The 20,180-nt window shown below is 48.8% G+C and overlaps 1 protein-coding gene across 1 annotated transcript in view; it reads left to right on the forward strand.

Annotated features, from left to right (window-relative positions):
- The window catches only part of IGDCC4 (immunoglobulin superfamily DCC subclass member 4), an 82,911-nt gene that overhangs the window by 513 nt on the left and 62,218 nt on the right, over window positions 1-20,180 (forward strand). The window contains 3 exon segments of the mRNA XM_060260364.1: window positions 1,027-1,359; window positions 3,796-3,937; window positions 10,420-10,553. Coding sequence (XP_060116347.1) covers window positions 1,027-1,359; window positions 3,796-3,937; window positions 10,420-10,553 — 609 coding nt within the window.

A 20,180-nucleotide genomic window follows, 5' to 3' on the forward strand; every position in this document is an offset into this window, starting at 1 on the left:
CATTTTTGTTTTTTTTTAATGTATCCTATGTTCCTGTGTATCTGTGTACGGTTGTATTATTATTAAAAATAAGAAGTTTCAAGAAAAAAAAGAAAATATACCTGGGTGTGCATAAAGAAGGGGTTTTTTTTGGTAGTAGGAACTCCTTTGCATAGTAGGCCACTCCCCCCTGATGTAGCCAATCCTCCAAGAGCTTACAGGGCTCTTAGTACAGAGCCTACTGTGAGCTCTTGGAGTTTTAGCTACATCAGGAGGGTGTGGTCTAATATGCAAAGGGAATTCCTGCTACCAAAAAAGCCCTGTGACATGTAGATCCCTTTCTGGCTGCCCTGTAAAAGGCCTCAGTTGTCACATCTTCTCTCTTCTATCCCAGCAGCTATATCGTGTTGTCTTCTACCTCCAAACTGGCAAAGTTTAGCGTAGCCCTGTGGGCAAGCTGAGGTCTTGCAAAGCTTTTGGAGGGGAGAAGATGTCTTCCAAAGGGAGCACTTTCCCTATGAAGAAAGGTTGAAACGCTTGGGACTCTTTAGCTTGGAGAAACGTCGACTGCGGGGTCACATGATAGAGGTTTACAAGATAATGCATGGGATGGAGAAAGTAGAGAAAGAAGTACTTTTCTCCCTTTCTCACAATACAAGAACTCGTGGGCATTCGATGAAATTGCTGAGCAGACAGGTTAAAACGGATAAAAGGAAGTACTTCTTCACCCAAAGGGTGATTAACATGTGGAATTCACTGCCACAGGAGGTGGTGGCGGCCACAAGTATAGCCACCTTCGAGAGGGGTTTAGATAAAAATATGGAGCACAGGTCCATCAGTGGCTATTAGCCACAGTGTGTGTGTATATATAAAAATTTTTGCCACTGTGTGACACAGAGTGTTGGATTGGATGGGCCGTTGGCCTGATCCAACATGGCTTCTCTTATGTTCTTGCAAAGTATCTCCAGCTCTGAGAACTTAGCCAGGTCTCCTTCCTCAAAGTCTACAGTTTGATCTCTTTAACCAGCCGATCTGTTTTTGCTGCAGGGAGCCCATCTCCGGGACTTTCTCTGGAGCTGAGTTGCGGCGTCAGCCCTGGCCAAGTGACGCTGCAGCCAAATCAAACCCTCGTGTTGGACTGCAACCCGCCTCCTGTCGAGCAGCTCCTCGGCGTCACCTGGATGAAGAACGGGCTTCGGGTGGCGGAAGAGGAGAGCCTTCGAGTCCTGCCCAATGGATCTCTGTTCATATCAGCGTCCCAGGCGGCCTTGGAGGAGGGCAGCTCTCTTAGAGGGTCCAGCGTGGAGGGGAATTACTCCTGCGTCTCCCACAGATCGCTCGGCTCTGTTGCTAGCCAAACGGTTCTGCTTCGTGCCTCGAGTGAGTATTTAGCTCGACCTCCTCCCTCGTTCGAATGAGTGTTTAGCTTGATCCGCTCTGGGGTCATTCTGTAGAAAAATAGGTGATGGAGCTCATTCGCATAGCTCATTAGCATATGCCGCCCTCCCGCCAGCCAAAAGCAACCTGACACAAGAAAGGAGAGCCCTGGGCGAGCGAAGCCTGCTTGGGCTGGCTAGAGATCCAGCCAGCCCAAGCAGGCCTCGCTCACCTGGGGCTGTCCTTGGCCGCCACCCCCCACCGTCAAAAGGCCAGCAAGCCACCCCCCACCCAAAAGCACATAAGAAGTTGGGAAAGGGCGGGGTGGGCCATCAGGTTCCTCTTGGTAACCAGGGGTGGAATTCTAGTAGGAGCTCCTTTGCCTGTTAGGCCACACCCTCTGATGTAGCCAATCCTCCTGCAGCTTACAGCAGGCCCTGTAAGAAGAGCCCTGTAAGCTCTTGGAGGATCGGCTACATCAGGGGTGTGCGGCCTAATAGGCAAAGGAGCTCCTGCTAGAATCCCACCCCTGATGGTAACCCCAGAGAGTTTTCACGACAAGAGATGTTCAGAGGCGGTTTGCCATTGCCTGCCTCTACGTAGCGACCCTGGGCTTCCTTGGTGGTCTCCCATCCGAATCGTAACTGTGGCCGACCCGGCTTAAGCTTCTGAGATCTGCTGAGGTCTGGCAGACTCCCTTACTGGTCACCATAAATAGATGGTTGAATTTCCCATTGTGAACACCTGGTGATTTGGCTGTTTGGGGTTCTCTTTTACAATGACGATGATGATATTGGATTTATATCCCACCCTCCACTCCGAATCTCAGAGTCTCAGAGCGGCTCACAATCTCCTTTATCTTCCTCCCCCACAACAGACACCCTGTGAGGTGGGTGGAGCTGAGAGAGCTCTCACAAAAGCTGCCCTTTCAAGGACAACCTCTGCCGGAGCTCTGGCTGACCCAAGGCCATTCCAGCAGGTGCAAGTGGAGGAGTGGGGAATCAAAACTGGTTCTCCCAGATAAGAGTCCGCACACTTAACCACTACACTAAACTGGCTCTCTTGAGTTGCACTGTAGCGTTCTTGCCTTATACTCTGAAGGGTTTTGTGATGAAGCTGCCTTCAGCTGGCTTGCAAGAATGGGATTGATTTTTATGTTTAAGTGTGCTTCCAAAGAAACCCTCAACGGCTGTCCCGTGCAGAACACAAGGAGAACGAAGGTTGAGTCCAGTGGCACCTTTAAGACTTTAAAACTTCATTGCCCCCCCTTTTTTTTTTTAAGTTCAGGATAATTTTATTTCAGAAATCATATACAAGATAACAAATGTACAAAGCCCAAAATGACAGTTTACAAACAGATGGTTACATGTTAATATAAGTTAAAAATAATTGGTACTTATTAATATTGATATATTATTGATATATTGATATATATAATATATTATTATATATTGAATTTTGTTGTTAGCCGCCCTGAGCCTGCTTTGGCGGGGAGGGCGGGATACAAATAAAAGGTGATTGATTGATTAATGCCTAACCAATAAACTGGAATTAGATGCGCCCAGTCCAAAAATACCACAAAGAAAATAATCTAGAAAAGGGGACCACTTAAGAACAGCATTCTTGCGACCTGGTCTCCTCCTATCACCCAGATTGGGAGCAATTTCATCCAAGATAAAATACTACCAGCACTTACTCAGCCAGACAACCAACGAGGGAGGTATATTTAACCTCCGATTTACTGCTATTGCAAACTTTGCTGCAGTTAGTAACGAGGATATCAACTCCTTCTTCTGCTCAGATATCTTAATCTCCTCACAGAAATTGAGAAGGCAAATTTTAGGGGATTGTGGGACCCGGATACCTGTAATAAAATAAATGTCAGTGATGACTCGAGACCAAAAAAAGGGAGATTTGGGGGCATGTCCACCACATTTGAAAATAAACCCCTCTTTCTGGTATTTAAAGATGCCGCAGGACTCAGGCTTTTTGTTCTGCCACTTCAGACCATCATGGCAACCCAACTGAAAATGCACAAGAGTTTGGTGTAGTAAAGGGAGCCAGTTTAATGGAGTGGTTAAGTGTGCAGACTCTTATCTAGGAGAACCGAGCTTGATTCCCCACTCCTCCACTTGCATCTGTTGGAATGGCCTTGGGTCAGCCATAGCTCTTGCAGAGTTGTCCTTGAAGGAGTAGCTTCTGTCAGAGCTCTCTCAGCCCCACCCACCTCACAGGGTGTCTGTTGTTGGGGAGGAAGATAAAGGAGATTGTGAGCCACTCTGAGACTCTGAAATTCAGAGCGGAGGGCAGGATATAAATCCAATATCTTCTTCTGGAATGATGTGGACTCTACATCTGAGCTAAGGAACTCAATTTTCTTTTCTCTCTCCTCCTCCTTCCCCTGCCTCAACGATCCCTTTTGGCCTCCCACTTCCCCAGCGTTGTCTCCATTTTTTCAACAACCAGAGTCCCAGACAGTGGAAGAGAACGGCGTGGCCCGTTTCGAGTGTCGGATTGAGGGGCTGCCGGCTCCGGAAGTTGCCTGGGAGAAAGACCACACGCCTGTCCCTTTAGAGCCCAGGTATGTTGGTTACACTCGGGATACGGATCCAGTCAGAGTCTCTTGGCCTCGCCTACCTCACAGGGTTGATGTGTGTGTAAAATGGAGAAAGGGAGAGCCAGGGATATGGCCGTCTTGAGCCGCTGGGAGGAAACATGGGATAAAAATGCGCTAGGCCGAGAGATCTGTTTTATTTATTTTATAAACCTGCACCCTCAAGCAAATTTGAACGTATGAACATCTGAAGCTGCCTTATAATGAATCAGACCCTCGGTCCATCAAAGTCAACATTGTCTACTCAGACTGGCAGCGGCTCTCCCAGGGTCTCCAGCTGAGGTTTTTCACACCTCCTTGCCTGGACCCTTTCTAGTTGGAGATGCCGGGGATTGAACCTGGGACCTTCAGCTTACCAAGCAGATGCTCTACCACTGAGCCACCGTCCCTCCCACTATTTAGTATAAATTTAGTTCCAGGTGGTTTCCAGGAAAAGTAATCTGTTAAAAAAAGTTTGCAGCTGTAAAATATAAAATAATTGCTTTAACTCAGTATGGCAACTCCAGCCTTATGTATCTCTGCTGCTCTCTTTCCTTCCAGGTCTTTCCCCCTCTCAAGTGCTTTTCCACACCAGTGCCCTTTTGTCCTCAGGACTCTTGCCTCTTCCTGTCTCCCTGGCTTAGCCCTCCCCCCCCAGCCCTTAGGAACGTTTTAAACCCCCCCCTCCCACCACCCATCTTCCTCATTGCCTGCTGTTTCTAGCCTTTCTTCCTTAAGCCCTTCTGGTGGCCTCTGCAGGGTCCGAGCACCTTGGCCAATGGCAGCCAGGGGCACTTCTGTGACATAAGGGTAACTCAGCCAATCATTTTCACAGGATAGAGCAGTGCTACAGAACCCCTACAGACAGCTCTGGGAGACCCGGGATCAGATCTGTCTCTAACAGAATCACTGTGTTGGCAGAGGCTTGGAGTCTAGAGACTCCTGGGAAGTCTGGATGCTGTGAACTGGAGGAGTGTGTGTGTGTGTTACCAACAATCACCGTTCAAATTACAGGCAATACAAAAAACTCCCCACCGTGATGTAATGGCTGACATCGTTTAGTAAGATCTTTTTAAGAGTCATATTGTACACCTTATAAAGAAGCACAAAAATACGATATTACAAGAAAGGTCCGTCCAATGAACATCTGGATATAGGCTCATTTCGTCAGAAAGCTTTCTCAGGAGTATTCCTATTTCCTTCAGGGTTATCAGCCTCTTGTTGCAATTCAGTGTTATTATCAGCCTCTTGTTACAATTCAGTGTTAATGCTCTTTGCAAGATCTTTATTTTCTTCCAAATCTCTCATCCTCTCAGTGCTACTTAAGGGTTTATATTTATATTAGGAGCTTAAGCCAGTTCTGAACTTCCTCTCTAACCAGATACAAAAAAAGCCTTCTGGATTTTACTGGCCAAATGCTCTCTACAATATTTATATTAGTGCAAGCCGTTCCTTTTGAGGGAAAAATGCTCTCAGTTCATGTGTTCATTTAGGAGCAAGCCAGTCCTGAACCTCTTTTCTTACCAGATGCACAAGCCTTCTGGATTTTGCTGGCTGAATGCTCTCTACAATATTTATCTTAGGAGCAAGCCATTCCTTTTGAGGGCAAAATGCCCTCGGTTCATGTATTCATTTAGGAGCAAGCCAGTCCTGAACCCCTTCTCTTACCAGATGCACAAGCCTTCTGGATTTTGCTGGCCGAATGCTCTCTACAATATTTATCTTAGGAGCAAGCCGTTCCTTTTGAGGGCAAAATGCTCTCGGTTCATGTATTCATTTAGGAACAAGCCAGTCCTGAGCCCCTTCTCTTGCCAGATTCACAAGCCTTCTGGATTTTGCTGGCTGAATGCTCTCTGCGATTTTTATTAGGAGCAAGCCCAGCCGCAGCACTAGGGGTTCTACCACCCCAAGCAGAACCCTGCTCTGCTGCCCCACCCCCTTACTCCAACTGAAAGTGACATCATTGCGGTGGCTCACCTCCTGCCCAGCCGCCTGCCCACTTTGCCTTGTTCTTCCTTCACTCCAAGCGGAACAAAGGAAGGACGCAAGCAAGGAGGGGGTGCCCCCCACGGTGAGTTGGCGCCCTAGACCGCCACCTACCTTGCCAACTCTCACTTGCCAGTGCTGAGCAAGCCATTCCTTATCGACGGCAAAATGCTCTCATTGCCACTTAAGTCTATACCAGGGGTGGCCAAACTTCCTTAATGAAAGAGCCACATAGAATAAATGTCAGATGTTTGAGAGCCACAAGACGTGAACATCAGATGTTTGAGAAAGAAGGAAGGAAAGCAAATAGGGGAAGGGGGAGGTGGAAAGAAAGCAACTGTAACTTTAAATGCATTCTCCAAGCCAGCCAATGGGGTAGGACGGGCGGCTTCATGAGCTACACAATATGTGTGAAAGAGCCACATGTTCAGTGTTCCCTCTAAGTTGAGTTAGTGTGAGCTAGCTCACAGATTTTATCCTCCAGCTCACACATTTTTGTCTTAGCTCAGGAAGGATGACCCCAGAGCACACTAATTAATGCAGGAGCTCACCACTTTAATGCCAGTCGCTCACAATGTAGAATTTTTGCTCACAAGGCGCTGCAGCTTAGAGGGAACATTGCTTCTGAGCCACAGTTTGGCCACCCCTGGTCTATAGTTTAGGAGCAAGCCAGTCCTGTTCTCTAAACAGATGCAAAAGCCTGCTGAAATACCCTGACAAATGCACTCTCTGTACTGTCTGCATCAGGATTGGGATTGGGTCCCAATGGACAAGTTAGTTGCTACCTAAAGACAGCTGATGAGAAATCAACAGTTCCTTCTGCCTGTGCTTGGGGAGAGAAGAAGCGAAGCATTTAGAAACTGGAGGGCAGCTGCGGCAGCGTGTTTCAGAAAAGGGCACTCGCCTGTTAATTTTCCGCCATTCCAGATCTTGTGAAATCAGCCGCTTGGCAGTTGCTTTCTGTGTAACAAGCGAGTCCTAATCCTCGCTTCTGTCCGTTTCGAGGAAGGGTTTAGCTCAGATCTCTGTGTTCCCAGATGTTCTCGGGGCGGGGGGGGGGGCTGAGCTGTTCTGTTTGGGAAAGAATTAAGAGGACTGAACGAGACAGGTAGGAGGAACATGGCAAAAAGTGAAAATGTTACAGATTATTTGGGCAGTCCGAGTGAAAAAGACCAAGTGAAAAAGATCCAAGTATTGGATCTCAGGTCGTGATAAAACTGCTAGTCAAAAGGGAGAACTTTATATGTTCCATGGGCAGGAGAGGAATTTTGAGACATTACAGGTGTGTTATTTCTCATGTTTTGCAGTCCTTGCAGTTTTGTTACCCTCTGTTTTATCCATATAGACCAGGGGTGTCAGACATGTGGCCCGGGTGCCGAATCGGGCCCCCAGAGGGCTCCTATCAGGCCCCCAAGCAACTGGTTGTCATCTGCTTCCTTCTCCCCCTCTCTTGCTTCCTTCTGCATCACGGCTTGCTTTGCCAGGCTTGCTCAATCACGCAGCAGCGACAGAGCCAAGCCTCTGTTTTCTCCGTTGGCTGACGCTCCTTCCTTGGGAAGGGAGAGAGGGATGACTTGCTTTGCCAGGCTCTCTCAATCCCGCAGCAGAGCTACTGAGCCAAGCCTCCCTTCCTTCTATTGGCTGAGGCTCCTCCCTCTCCTGGTCCCCTGGGGAAGGAAGGAAAGAGCCAGAGCTTCCTTTGCCCAGTTCCCTCAATCCCATGGGAGAAATACAAAGAAAGCACCTTTAAGATCTATGAGTGCTAATGTGTTAAGCATGTTTTAGTTTTTGTGTTTGTCTGTAAAGTTTATATCTCTGCTACCTAATTTGAAATAGCTACACACACGGCCCGGCCCGACAAGGTCTCATTTATGTCAGATCCGGCCCTCATAACAAATGAGTTCGACACCCTTGATTAGTGACCTTAGTTTGGGCAGGAGCTCACAGGGGCGAAGCTCCAGAATCTCTAATTTTTATTGTGCTCTTTCTTTCTTACCCTCCCCCCCCCAAAAAAAACCCCCTACTTGCTTCTGGACTCCATTGTTTAAACCCCCTGTGAGAATGTTGTTGAACTTTGTTTGACAAACTTTCTAATATTTCCCCCCACAAAAACTAACCGAAGCATATAAAATCTTCATCCTGCCACTGTGGCCACGTAGGAGAAAGTAATTTTAAAAGTATGACGGGAGTAAGGTTTTATTATGGCAATTGGGGTTTTTGTTGTAGCAGGAACTCCTTTGCATATTAGGCCATACACCCCTGATGTAGCCAATCCTCCAAGAGCTTACAGGGCTCTTCTTACAGGGCCTGCTGTAAGCTGCAGGAGGATTGGCTACATCAGGGGTGTGCGGCCCAGGGACGGAATTCTAGCAAGAGCTCCTTTGCATATTAGGCCACACACCCTGATGTAGCCAATCCTCCAAGAGCTTACAGGGCTCTTCTTACAGGGCTCTTCTTACAGGGCCTGCTGTAAGCTGCAGGAGGATTGGCTACATCAGGGGTGTGCGGCCCAGGGACGAAATTCTAGCAAGAGCTCCTTTGCATATTAGGCCACACACCCCTGATGTAGCCAATCCTCCAAGAGCTTACAGGGCTCTTCTTACAGGGCCTGCTGTAAGCTGCAGGAGGATTGGCTACATCAGGGGTGTGCAGCCCAGGGACGGAATTCTAGCAAGAGCTCCTTTGCATATTAGGCCACACACCCCTGATGTAGCCAATCCTCCAAGAGCTTACACGGCTCTTCTTACAGGGCCTATTGTAAGCGCCAGGAGGATTGGCTCTATCAGGGGGTGTGGCCTCATGCAAAGGAGTTCCTGCTACAAAAAAAAAAGCCCTGATGGCTATTATAATTCAAAAAGCATTCTAAGGTAGATGCTGAGCTGATCTAATTTAGTCCACCTTCCGATGATGTCAGGGGTGTGTGGCATGTGCAAATAAGTTGTGCTCATGAGCTCTGGCACCTCTTTTTCTACGAAATGACCCCTGGTAGTGGCCCAGATCCCGGAAGCATTGCAGGGTCAGCTGTGGTCAGTGCTTGGATTGGAGACCGCCAAGGTTGGCTAGGGCTCCGAGAGGCTAGGGATGTCCCTGAAACTGTGCGTTGGTCTGATCACCCTAGCGCAGGGGTGTCAAACATATGGCCCGCAGGCTGGATCAGGCCCGCAGAGGGCTCCGATCAGGCCCTCCAGCAGCTGGCAGCCATCTGCTTCATCTACCCTTGCCTGCTTTTTTCGGTCACCATTTTGTGTTTCTCCCTGGACGGGCCAGAGCAGCGAAGCAGCCTTTCCCTCTCCCCCCTCCCTTTTCCCGAAGTGGGGAGGAGGAAGTAGCAGCCTCAGCCAATGAGGGAGTTTGGCTCTATAGCTCTGCTGGGTGATTAAGTTTGACAGGCTCAATTCAGCACCCTGCAGAGCTACCTGAGGCAAGCCTCTCTTCCTTGCAATGAATGGCTGAGGCTCCTCCCCCTCCTCGTGCCCCAGGGAAGGAAAGAAAGAGCCAGAGCTTCCTTTGCCCAGCCCCCACCATCAGGAGAGCTACAAAGAGCGTTTTTAAGACTAGCAACGTTTCAGTGAAGGTATGAGCTTTTTGCCTTGCTACAGAGAGAGAGAGAGATTTGCTGGGCTTGTAACTGGGCTCCCCTCCTCTTTTTCACTGTACTCCTGCCCTCCAGTCTTTCTCAACAGGAAAGCATGTGAACTATTTAGAAGAGAAATATCAAAATTAGGCTGAGTGTGTGTTCCACCCCAGGTTTACCCAGCAAATTTCCCTTATTTTTTTCTTTCACATTTTCCTTTGATTGGGGGTCTTGAATTTAGACTTCCCAGGTAGTAGGCTGACACTGACCACTGTACATGGCTGTCTCTCTGTTCTTGTAGTTGTTTTTTTGGGGAGGAAGTTGTATTTTTTTTTTAGTTGTAGTCATTTTTCTGGGGGAAATTATAGTTTTGTAGACAAGCACATAACCCTCAGTCTGTGCCATGGTGCTTCACTTCTATACAAAAGCTCACAGTGCCCAGCTGCTTCATGTTCTCCTGGGTCTTAGGCTCAAAGCATTGACCATGAGATGTCTGTAACGAATGTCAGTGAATTAAAAGTAGGTTTGCAACTTACAGATGTGCACACCTGGCCAGCACATATTCAAGATTCGTACACCACAAACATTGTCGGCAGCTTTTGATGCGATAATTCGTAGCAAGAGGTGACATTTATCAGAGACTGTAAAAGAAAATATTACAAGGGTGCTAATATTTTAAGCATGTTTTATTTCAAGTTGGAAAAGTCTTTAATTGTGTCTGTGCCTTTTATAAAGTTTATATGCCCGCTACCTGGCATGACATTTTGATACACCCGGGACCTTCTGCTTACCAAGCAGAGGCTCTACCACTGAGCCACCGTCCCTCCCCTAATGTGTTCGACACCCCTGCCCTAGCGCTTTGCCTCTGAGCAGCTCGTCTGATTTCCTGATGTCCTTTGCTTTGCTGCAGGTTCATTATTCTCCCAAACGGGGTCCTCCAGATCATAGACGTGCAGGAGAGGGACGCGGGGGCCTACTGGTGCGTGGGGAGCAACTGGGCAGGAAGACGCCACAGCCCCGAAGCCATCCTGAGTGTCGTGAAAGGTCAGCCATTGGAATGAGAGGTTGTCCTGGTGGCTGTTGTTTTTTTGAAAAACAAAATATCCAGAAGATGTAGACAACTAATGGTATAACTACCCCTGCTGGTTGAGAGAGAGAGAGAGAGAGAGAGAGAGAGAGAGGTAACTGGGTACTGAATTAGATTCCAGTAGGCAGCCGTGTTGGTCTGAAGCAATAGTACAAAGCAGGAGTCAAGTTTCACCTTTAAGACCAACTAAGTTTTATTCAGAATGTCAGCTTTCGTGTGCTCGTAAGCAGACTTCATCAGACAAAACGGGAACGGCGAGCAGCCGTCCATCGTATAAGTGGGCAGGGAGTTGGTTCGTAGAATCGTGGGAATGTTTTTTTAGCCGATGAAAAGAATCACAAATAGGGATCTGTGTTTGTTAGCGTTAGAGCCAAGCAGAGCCGAAACAACGCCGGCGGGTGATAAAAAGCAGACTGCTGTCGTAGGTGTGAAGCGCCGTAAATCTAGGTAACATTCTGGCTTTGTTAGTTTAAACAGAGGGCATGGTTTCTCAAGAGGTTATAACCGTCCGTTATAGTTTGCCATTAGAAAAAAAAAGAAGAAGACATTAAAATGCAGTGGAGGATGGATTGGTATATGCAATAAGACAAACAGCCAATATCCCCCATTTGAGTATGTCAATACCAAAAAACAAAAAAGCCCAAATATTCTGATATACTGTTTTAAAAGAAAAAAAAAAAACCATATATAAGCCCTTAGAAAAACAGGGTGCATTAAAACATAGCGGAAGGTGGGTTAGTATATGTAATGGGACAAACTGCCCACATCCCTTGTTTGAGCACGTGAACACCAAAAAACCCCCCACATTATTCTGATACGCTGTTCTAAAAGAGAAATACGTTGGAACGCTGTGGATGCACAGCGGTACTCAGGGAGAGTGAATTGTTTTCTAGGTGTCAAATCCATGCTGTGTCATGGTGGGCAAGAAGTGGGACACTGGGAAATACTCAGTTTAAATCTGCCATGAGCTAGCTAGCTGGTTGTTGGGAAGTTGCTTTCTCTCATCCACTTCCCTTCTATCCTGTCATCTTCTATATAAAGCTATAAAAAATGCATATTAGGCCACACACCCCTGATGTAGCCAATCCTCCAAGAGCTTACAAAAAAAGAGCCTTGTAAGCTCTTGGAGGATTGGCTACATCAGGGGGGTTTGGCCTAATATGCAAAGGAGCTCCTGCTAGAATTCCACCCCTTAATGTCAAAAATGGAAAGGGTTTCCCCAGTGGGCACCATTTATTGCCCTTAAGAGTTCTGGAAATGAAGGAAGCAGGAAAGGGGATCCAGCAGGGTTCTTCAAACGTTCTTAAAGTGAATCAGCATTTTTAAGTGAATCCATGCTGTGTCATGGTGGGCAAGAAGTGGGACACTGGGAAATACTCAGTTTAAATCTGCCATGAGCTAGCTATCTGGTTGTTGGGAAGTCGCTTTCTCTCATCCACTTCCCTTCTATCCTGTCATCTTCTATATAAAGCTATAAAAATGCTGATTCACTTTAAGAACGTTTGAAGAACCCTGCTGGATCGCCTTTCCTGCTTCCTTCATTTCCAGAACTCTTAAGGGCAATAAATGGCGTCCATTGGGGAAACCCTTTCCATTTTTGACATTAAGGGGTGGAATTCTAGCAGGAGCTCCTTTGCATATTAGGCCAAACCCCCCCGATGTAGCCAATCCTCCGAGAGCTTACAAGGCTCTTTTTTGGTAAGCTCTTGGAGGATTGGCTACATCAGGGGTGTGTGGCCTAATATGCAAAGAAATCCCACCCTGCTAGAATTCCAGCCTTGCGTTAAGCGAAGCAATTTCTTCTCCTTTGCCACCTGCCGGTTGAACCTGTGGACTTACAGGGCTGGTTAGGGAATTATCCCAGTAAAGCTGAAGTCCAAAGTCATGGGGGGTGGGGAGTCAGTGATGCTTCCACTTGTCACACCAGCAGCGTGTAGGACAGAGTCGTGGCTTGGACCTTTCTCACATGTGCCTCTTGAGGAGCCGCGCAGGCTGATTTAATTGCTTATTTATTTGCTTCCTGAGGAAGAATCTGGGAGGACCCAAAAGCCTCATGCAGCTTGCTGTCAGTTTGGTTGGTCCTGATAAAAGATATTGGAAGGTGGCATGATAAATCGATGGTGCGGTCTCATTTGGAGTACTGTGTGCAGTTCTGGTCGCCGCACCTCAAAAAGGATATTATAGCATTGGAGAAAGTTCAGAAAAGGGCAACTAAAATGATTAAAGGGCTGGAACACCTTCCCTATGAAGAATGGTTGAAACGCTTAGGGCTCTTTAGCTTGGAGAAACGTCGACTGAGGGGTGACATGATAGAAGTTTACAAGATAATGCATGGGATGGAGAAAGTAGAGAAAGAAGTACTTTTCTCCCTTTCTCACAATACAAGAACTCGTGGGCATTCGATGAAATTGCTGAGCAGACAGGTTAAAACGGATAAAAGGAAGTCCTTCTTCACCCAAAGGGTGATTAACATGTGGAATTCACTGCCACAGGAGGTGGTGGCGTCCACAAGCATAGCCACCTTCAAGAAGGGGTTAGATAAAAATATGGAGCAGAGGTCCATCAGTGGCTATTAGCCACAGTGTGTGTGTGTGTGTGTGTGTGTGTATATATATATATATATATTTGGCCGCTGTGTGACACAGAATGTTGGACTGGATGGGCCATTGGCCTGATCTAACATGGCTTCTCTTATGTTCTTATGTTCTTATAGCCCAATCTTGCAAGCCGAGCGAGGTCAATACTTGGATGGGAGTCCATTTTCATTTATACTTCTCCTTTCCCCCCAAAGCAGCTCACCTCATTCTCTACTCTCCCGTTTTATCTTCACAACAGCCCTTTGTGGTAGATTTGTCTGAGAGTTTGTGACTGGCCCAAGGTCACCCAGTGAGCTTCCATGGTAGAACAGGGATTTGAAACCTGGGTCTCCCAGATCCTAGCCTGACACTTTAACCATTGTACACGGGCTTTGTGGAGGAACACACTGGCCAACCACCTCACTGGCCTTGAAAGCCCCTTGCTGGGGTCACCGTCAGTTGAAAGCTAAGCAAGAATGGGAGACCACCAAGTAAGACATTGTAGAGGTAGGCAATGGGCAACCACCTCTGCTTCTCACTTGCCTTGGAAGCCCCTTTCTGGGGTTGCTAAAAGTCTTGGATAGGGGACCACCAAGGAAGACTCTGTAGAGGAAGGCAATGGCCAACCACCTCTGCTTCTCACTTGCCTTGGGAGCCCCTTGCTGGGGTCGCCATAAGTCTTAGATGGGAGACCACCAAGAAAGACTCCACAGAAGAAGGCAATAGCCAACCACCTCTGCTTCTCACTCGCCTTGGAAGCCCCTTGCTGGGGTCACCATAAGTCTTGGATGGGAGACCACCAAGGAAGACTCTGTAGAGGAAGGCAATGGCTAACCACCTCTGCTTCTCACTCGCCTTGGAAGGCCCTTGCTGGGGTCGCCATAAGTCTTGGATGGGAGACCACCAAGGAAGACTCCACAGAAGAAGGCAATGGCCAACCATCTCTGCTTCTCACTTGCCTTGGGAGCCCTTTGCTGGGGTCGCCATAAGTCTTAGATGGGAGACCACCAAGAAAGACTCCACAGAAGAAGGCAATGGCTAACCACCTCTGCTTCTCACTCACCTTGGAAGCCCCTTGCTGGGGTCACCATAAGTCTTGGATGGGAGACCACCAAGGAAGACTCTTCAGGGGAAGGCAGTGGCTAACCACCTCTGCTTCTCACTTGCCTTGGAAGCCCCTTGCTGGGGTCACCATAAGTGTTGAATGGGAGACCATCAAGGAAGACTCTGCGGAGGAAGGCAGTGGCTAACCACCTCTGCTTCTCACTTGCTGTGGAAGCCCCTTGCTAGGGTCACCATAAGTCTTGGATGGGAGGCCACCAAGGAAGACTCTGTAGAGGAAGGCAGTGGCTAACCACCTCTGCTTCTCACTTGCTGTGGAAGCCCCTTGCTGGGGTCGCCATAAGTCTTAGATGGGAGACCACCAAGAAAGACTCCACAGAAGAAGGCAATGGCTAACCACCTCTGCTTCTCACTCACCTTGGAAGCCCCTTGCTGGGGTCACCATAAGTCTTGGATGGGAGACCACCAAGGAAGACTCTGTAGAGGAAGGCAATGGCTAACCACCTCTGCTTCTCACTCGCCTTGGAAGGCCCTTGCTGGGGTCGCCATAAGTCTTGGATGGGAGACCACCAAGGAAGACTCCACAGAAGAAGGCAATGGCCAACCATCTCTGCTTCTCACTTGCCTTGGGAGCCCTTTGCTGGGGTCGCCATAAGTCTTAGATGGGAGACCACCAAGAAAGACTCCACAGAAGAAGGCAATGGCTAACCACCTCTGCTTCTCACTCACCTTGGAAGCCCCTTGCTGGGGTCACCATAAGTCTTGGATGGGAGACCACCAAGGAAGACTCTTCAGGGGAAGGCAGTGGCTAACCACCTCTGCTTCTCACTTGCCTTGGAAGCCCCTTGCTGGGGTCACCATAAGTGTTGAATGGGAGACCATCAAGGAAGACTCTGCGGAGGAAGGCAGTGGCTAACCACCTCTGCTTCTCACTTGCTGTGGAAGCCCCTTGCTAGGGTCACCATAAGTCTTGGATGGGAGGCCACCAAGGAAGACTCTGTAGAGGAAGGCAGTGGCTAACCACCTCTGCTTCTCACTTGCCTTGGAAGCCCCTTGCTGGGGTCACCATAAGTCTTAGATGGGAGACCACCAAGGAAGACTCCACAGAAGAAGGCAATGGCCAACCACCTCTGCTTCTCACTCTCCGTGGAAGCCCCTTGCTGGGGTCACCAGAAGTCAGTTTCAACTTGGCAGCACATGTGTACAGAAGAAAAGATGTGTAGTTTGTGGTGGTGGTGGTATTTTTTTTTTTTAATTCGGACCAGTGCTACTGTCCACAAATTTTTCCTGCTTAGAAATCTGTCTTTCTTTTAAAGAGGAGAAAGAAACTTTGCTTCCAGGGATGAGGTTGATTCTTCTCTTCAGCTAGAAGCTATTTTGAGCCCTCCCTCGAAGGTCAGAGAGAAGCGTTTTGCTTTTGTGTTGGCAACGGGGATGCCCACCGACTGCCGCCAGGGGTGTTGGCGTGTCAGCAACAGATGTTTTGGTCCAGGCAGACTTCACGGTGTAAATTTCCAGACGTTCCTCGGGGAGATGCATTACACATGGGAACGAGGATATGGGAAGTTTTGTAAGCAAACTTTTTTTTTTCTTTTTTGTAATTTGCAACCCTGGAATGGACGTGCTGCAGCTACACAGAAGAAATATCTGAATGAAGAACCAACCCAGTCGCTGGAGTTCCCCTTCAAGATCTCAAACGGGCCAAGCTATTAGAACTTTTTTGCTGCCTGCTTAGTACCCTCCGGCCCAGGACTTTTATTTTTGTAGCAAGAACTCCTTTGCATTGGGCCATGCCCCCCTGACATAGCCAATCCTCCAAGAGCTTACAGGGCTGTTCTTACAGGGCCTGCTGTAAGCTCTTGGAGGATTGGCTACATCAGAGGTGTGTGGCCTGATATGCAGAGGAGTTCCTGCGACAAAAAAAAGCCCCGTTTACGTGGTTTATACAGGCTCGGAAGTGGTTTATACGGGCTCGAAAGTCTTATACAGGCTCCCTGGGGAAGGAAGGAAAGAGTCAGAGCTTCCTTTGCCCAGTTTAAGTTTTTTAAAAATATATATTTAATTGTGTTTGTCTGTGTCCTTTATAAAGTTTATATCTCTGCTGCCTAATCTTAAATAGGCACACACATGGCCCAGCCCAACCTGGCATAGTTCGGCCCAACAAATTCTAATTTATGTCAGATCCAGCCCTCGTGACAAATGAGTTTGACACCCCTGTTTTAAACCCTCTGCAACTGGAAACCTCTGGGGGCGGTGGTGTTGACCGATCCACTCTCAGGGTGAAATCACCACCAATTCCTGCAATCAACTGCGAAGCATTTTGCACTGGTTAAAACTGATTTTGCACAGGTTAAAACTGATAAAAGGAAGTCCTTCTTCACCCAAAGGGTGATTAACATGTGGAATTCACTGCCACAGGAGGTGGTGACGGCCACCAGCATAGCCACCTTCAAGAGGGGTTTAGATAAAAATATGGAGCAGAGGTCCATCAGTGGCTATTAGCCACAGTGTGTGTGTATATAAAATTTTTTTTTGCCACTGTGTGACACACAGTGTTGGACTGGAGGGGCCATTGGCCTGATCTAACATGGCTTCTCTTATGTTCTTATGTGACACAGAGTGTTGGACTGGATGGGCCACTGGCCTGATCCAACATGGCTTCTCTTACGTTCTTACGTGACACAGAGTGTTGGACTGGATGGGCCATTGGCCTGATCCAACAGGGCTTCTCTTATGTTCTTATGTGACACAGAGTGTTGGACTGGAGGGGCCATTGGCCTGATCCATCATGGCTTCTCTTATGTTCTTATGTGACACGGAGTGTTGGACTGGATGGGCCATTGGCCTGATCCAACAGGGCTTCTCTTATGTTCTTATGTGACACAGAGTGTTGGACTGGATGGGCCATTGGCCTGATCCAACAGGGCTTCTCTTATGTTCTTATGTGACACAGAGTGTTGGACTGGAGGGGCCATTGGCCTGATCCAACATGGCTTCTCTTATGTTCTTATGTGACACGGAGTGTTGGACTGGATGGGCCATTGGCCTGATCCAACAGGGCTTCTCTTATGTTCTTATGTGACACAGAGTGTTGGACTGGAGGGGCCACTGGCCTGATCCAACAGGGCTTCTCTTATGTTCTTATGTGACACAGAGAGTTGGACTGGAGGGGCCATTGGCCTGATCCAATATGGCTTCTCTTATGCTCTTATGTGACACAGAGTGTTGGACTGGATGGGCCATTGGCCTGATATAACATGGCTTCTCTTATGTTCTTCACTGACACCCCCCCCAGCCCCGAGAACACACCCCTCCCCAACTCCCCTGAAAGGCCTTCTTGAAACAGGATTGGCTTTGGCTGTGTTCCCTATGCAAGACGGTGCAAATAGGAATCTTGGGCCGGTCCTCTGTAGGAATCCTGTGCTGTGATCCCAACCGGAGAAGGTGCTCTGCTTGCTGTAGGGTTGCCAAGGCCAATTCACGAAATATCTGGGGACTTTGTGGGTGGAGCCAGGAGACTTTGGGGGTGGAGTCAGGAGCAAGGGTGTGACGAGCATGATTGAACTCCAGAGGGAGGTCTGGCCATCACTTTTAATGGGACCGGCGACCGCACACTTTTTAAATACCTTCCCTCCATTTGGAAATAATGAAGGATAGGGGCACCTTCTTCTAGAGCTCATAGAATTGGACCCCCTGGTCCCATCTGTTTGAAACTTGGAGGGTCTTTCAAGGAGAGGCATCGGATGCTATGCTGAAAATATCATGCCTCGGCTCCAAAAAACAGCCCTTGTAGAGCCTCAGACACCCGCAGATCAATTCTCCATTATGCCCTATGGCAGGGGTGGCCAAACTGTGGCTCGGGAGCCACATGTGGCTCTTTCACATGTATTGTGTAGCTCTCAAAGCTCCTGCTGCCCCATCGGCCAGCTTGGAGAAGGCATTTGTCCCGTTTAATCACTTCTCCAAGCCAAGTCAGTCAGCTGCTTGGAGAATGCATATAAAGTTAAATTTGCTTTCTTTCCACCTCTCCCTCCCCATGATCCTTCCTTCCCTGCAGCTCTCAAACATCTGGTGTTCATGTCTCGTGGCTCTCAAACATCGCGCATTTATTCTGCGTGGCTCTCACAGTAAGTGAGTTTGGCCACACCTGCCCTATGGCCCGGGTGGCCGATGGTAGTTCTCCAGATATTTTTTTTTTGCCTACAACTCCCATCAGCCCCAGCCAGCATGGCCAATGGCTGGGGCTGATGGGAGTTGTAGACAAAAAAAACATCTGGAGAGCTACCGTTCGCCACCCCTGCCCTATGGGAATCGGTCTCCATAGGGAATAATGGAGTGCCCCCCCAGACATCTCCCTCCCCCCCCTCCGGGGATTGGCAACCCTAACACATTGTGATTGGCAGCTGTGAGCATCCCGCCCCCCCAACGTTCTGCAGACTCCCCCTGGAAGGTTACAGGAGGGGAGAGAGGGAGAGCCAGTTTGGTGTAGTGGTTAAGTGCGCGGACTCTTCCCTGGGAGTTTGTTTCCCCACTCCTCCACTTGCAGCTGCTGGAATGGCCTTGGGTCAGCCATAGCTATCACAGGAGTTGTCCTTGAAAGGGCAGCTGCTGTGAGAGCCCTCTCAGCCCCACCCACCTCACAGGGTGTCTGTTGTGGGGGGAGAAGATATAGGAGATTGTAAGCCATTCTGCGTCTCTGATTCAGAGAGAAGGGCGGGGTATAAATCTACAGTCTTCTTCTTCTTTCAATTGTCAGTGGCTTGAGACACCAAGAAGTCCAGGCAACCCAGCAGCAGCGGCCCAGGCGTTTTGCTGTGAACTTTCTCACCCTTTTCCAGGGGAGGAGTTATGAAGTCTAATTCAGCCTCCGAGAATCTCCCCTGGGAGGAGTTTGCAGGCTTTGAGCAGCTGTTCGAGAGAGAGGGAAAGTGTGGTGGTGGTGGGGGGGGGAGAAATGCCTGGCTGGCGATTCTCTTCCATTCTTCTGCAGAGGGCTGACTTTCTTGCAGTCGGTGTTACAGAGTTTCAGACCCCCCCCCCCCCACAACACTTTCTCATGCGCGCCATGTGCCCTGCGGCTCAGAGGCAGTGAACAAAGGGACCTTCGCCCACAAAGGACAAAGATAATCGTACATTTTATTCATTATGCCCTCCCTGTGTTTGTAAGCTTTGATCAGTTCCGTTGTTCGGGGAAGCGTCTGCCGTCTCGTTGGCGGGGAGCCATTTTAATTAATGGAGATGATGAATTATCATCTGCATGGGAAGAGTTAAGCATGGATTTGTTTACAGCGTGGGCTTGGGGAGCCAGTGCGACACAGCGGGCAAAGGGCTTGGCTACAGAGCGGGGGTGGCCACACTTGCCTAACGTAAGAACATCATAGAATAAGGGGCAGATGTTTGAGAGCTGCAAGGCAAGGAAGGAAGGAAGGAGGGAAGGAGGGAGGGAGGAAGGAAGGGAAGATAGAAGGGAGGAAGGAAGAATGAGGGAGGGAGAGAGGGAGGAAGGAAGAAGGAGGGAGGAAGGAAGGGAAGGTAGAAGGGAGGAAGGAAGAAGGAGGGAGGAAGGAAGAAGGCGGGAGGGAGGGAGGAAGGGAAGGTAGAAGGGTGGAAGGAAGAAGGAGGGAGGGACGAAGGAAGGAAGGGAAGGTAGAAGGGAGGAAGGAAGAATGAGGGAGGGAGAGAGGGAGAAGGAAGAAGGAGGGAGGAAGGAAGGAAGGTAGAAGGGAGGAAGGAAGAAGGAGGGAGGAAGGAAGAAGGCGGGAGGGAGGGAGGGAGGGAAGGTAGAAGGGAAGGAAGGAGGGGAGGGAGAGAGGGAGGAAGGAAGGGAAGGTAGAAGGGAGGAAGGAAGAAGGAGGGAGGAAGGAAGGAAGGTAGAAGTGGAAGGAAGAAGGAGGGAGGAAGGAAGAAGGCGGGAGGGAGGGAGGAAGGGAAGATAGAAGGGAGGAA

This window comes from Heteronotia binoei, chromosome 19 (assembly GCF_032191835.1).
Source record: "Heteronotia binoei isolate CCM8104 ecotype False Entrance Well chromosome 19, APGP_CSIRO_Hbin_v1, whole genome shotgun sequence".
Lineage (NCBI taxonomy): Eukaryota > Metazoa > Chordata > Lepidosauria > Squamata > Gekkonidae > Heteronotia > Heteronotia binoei.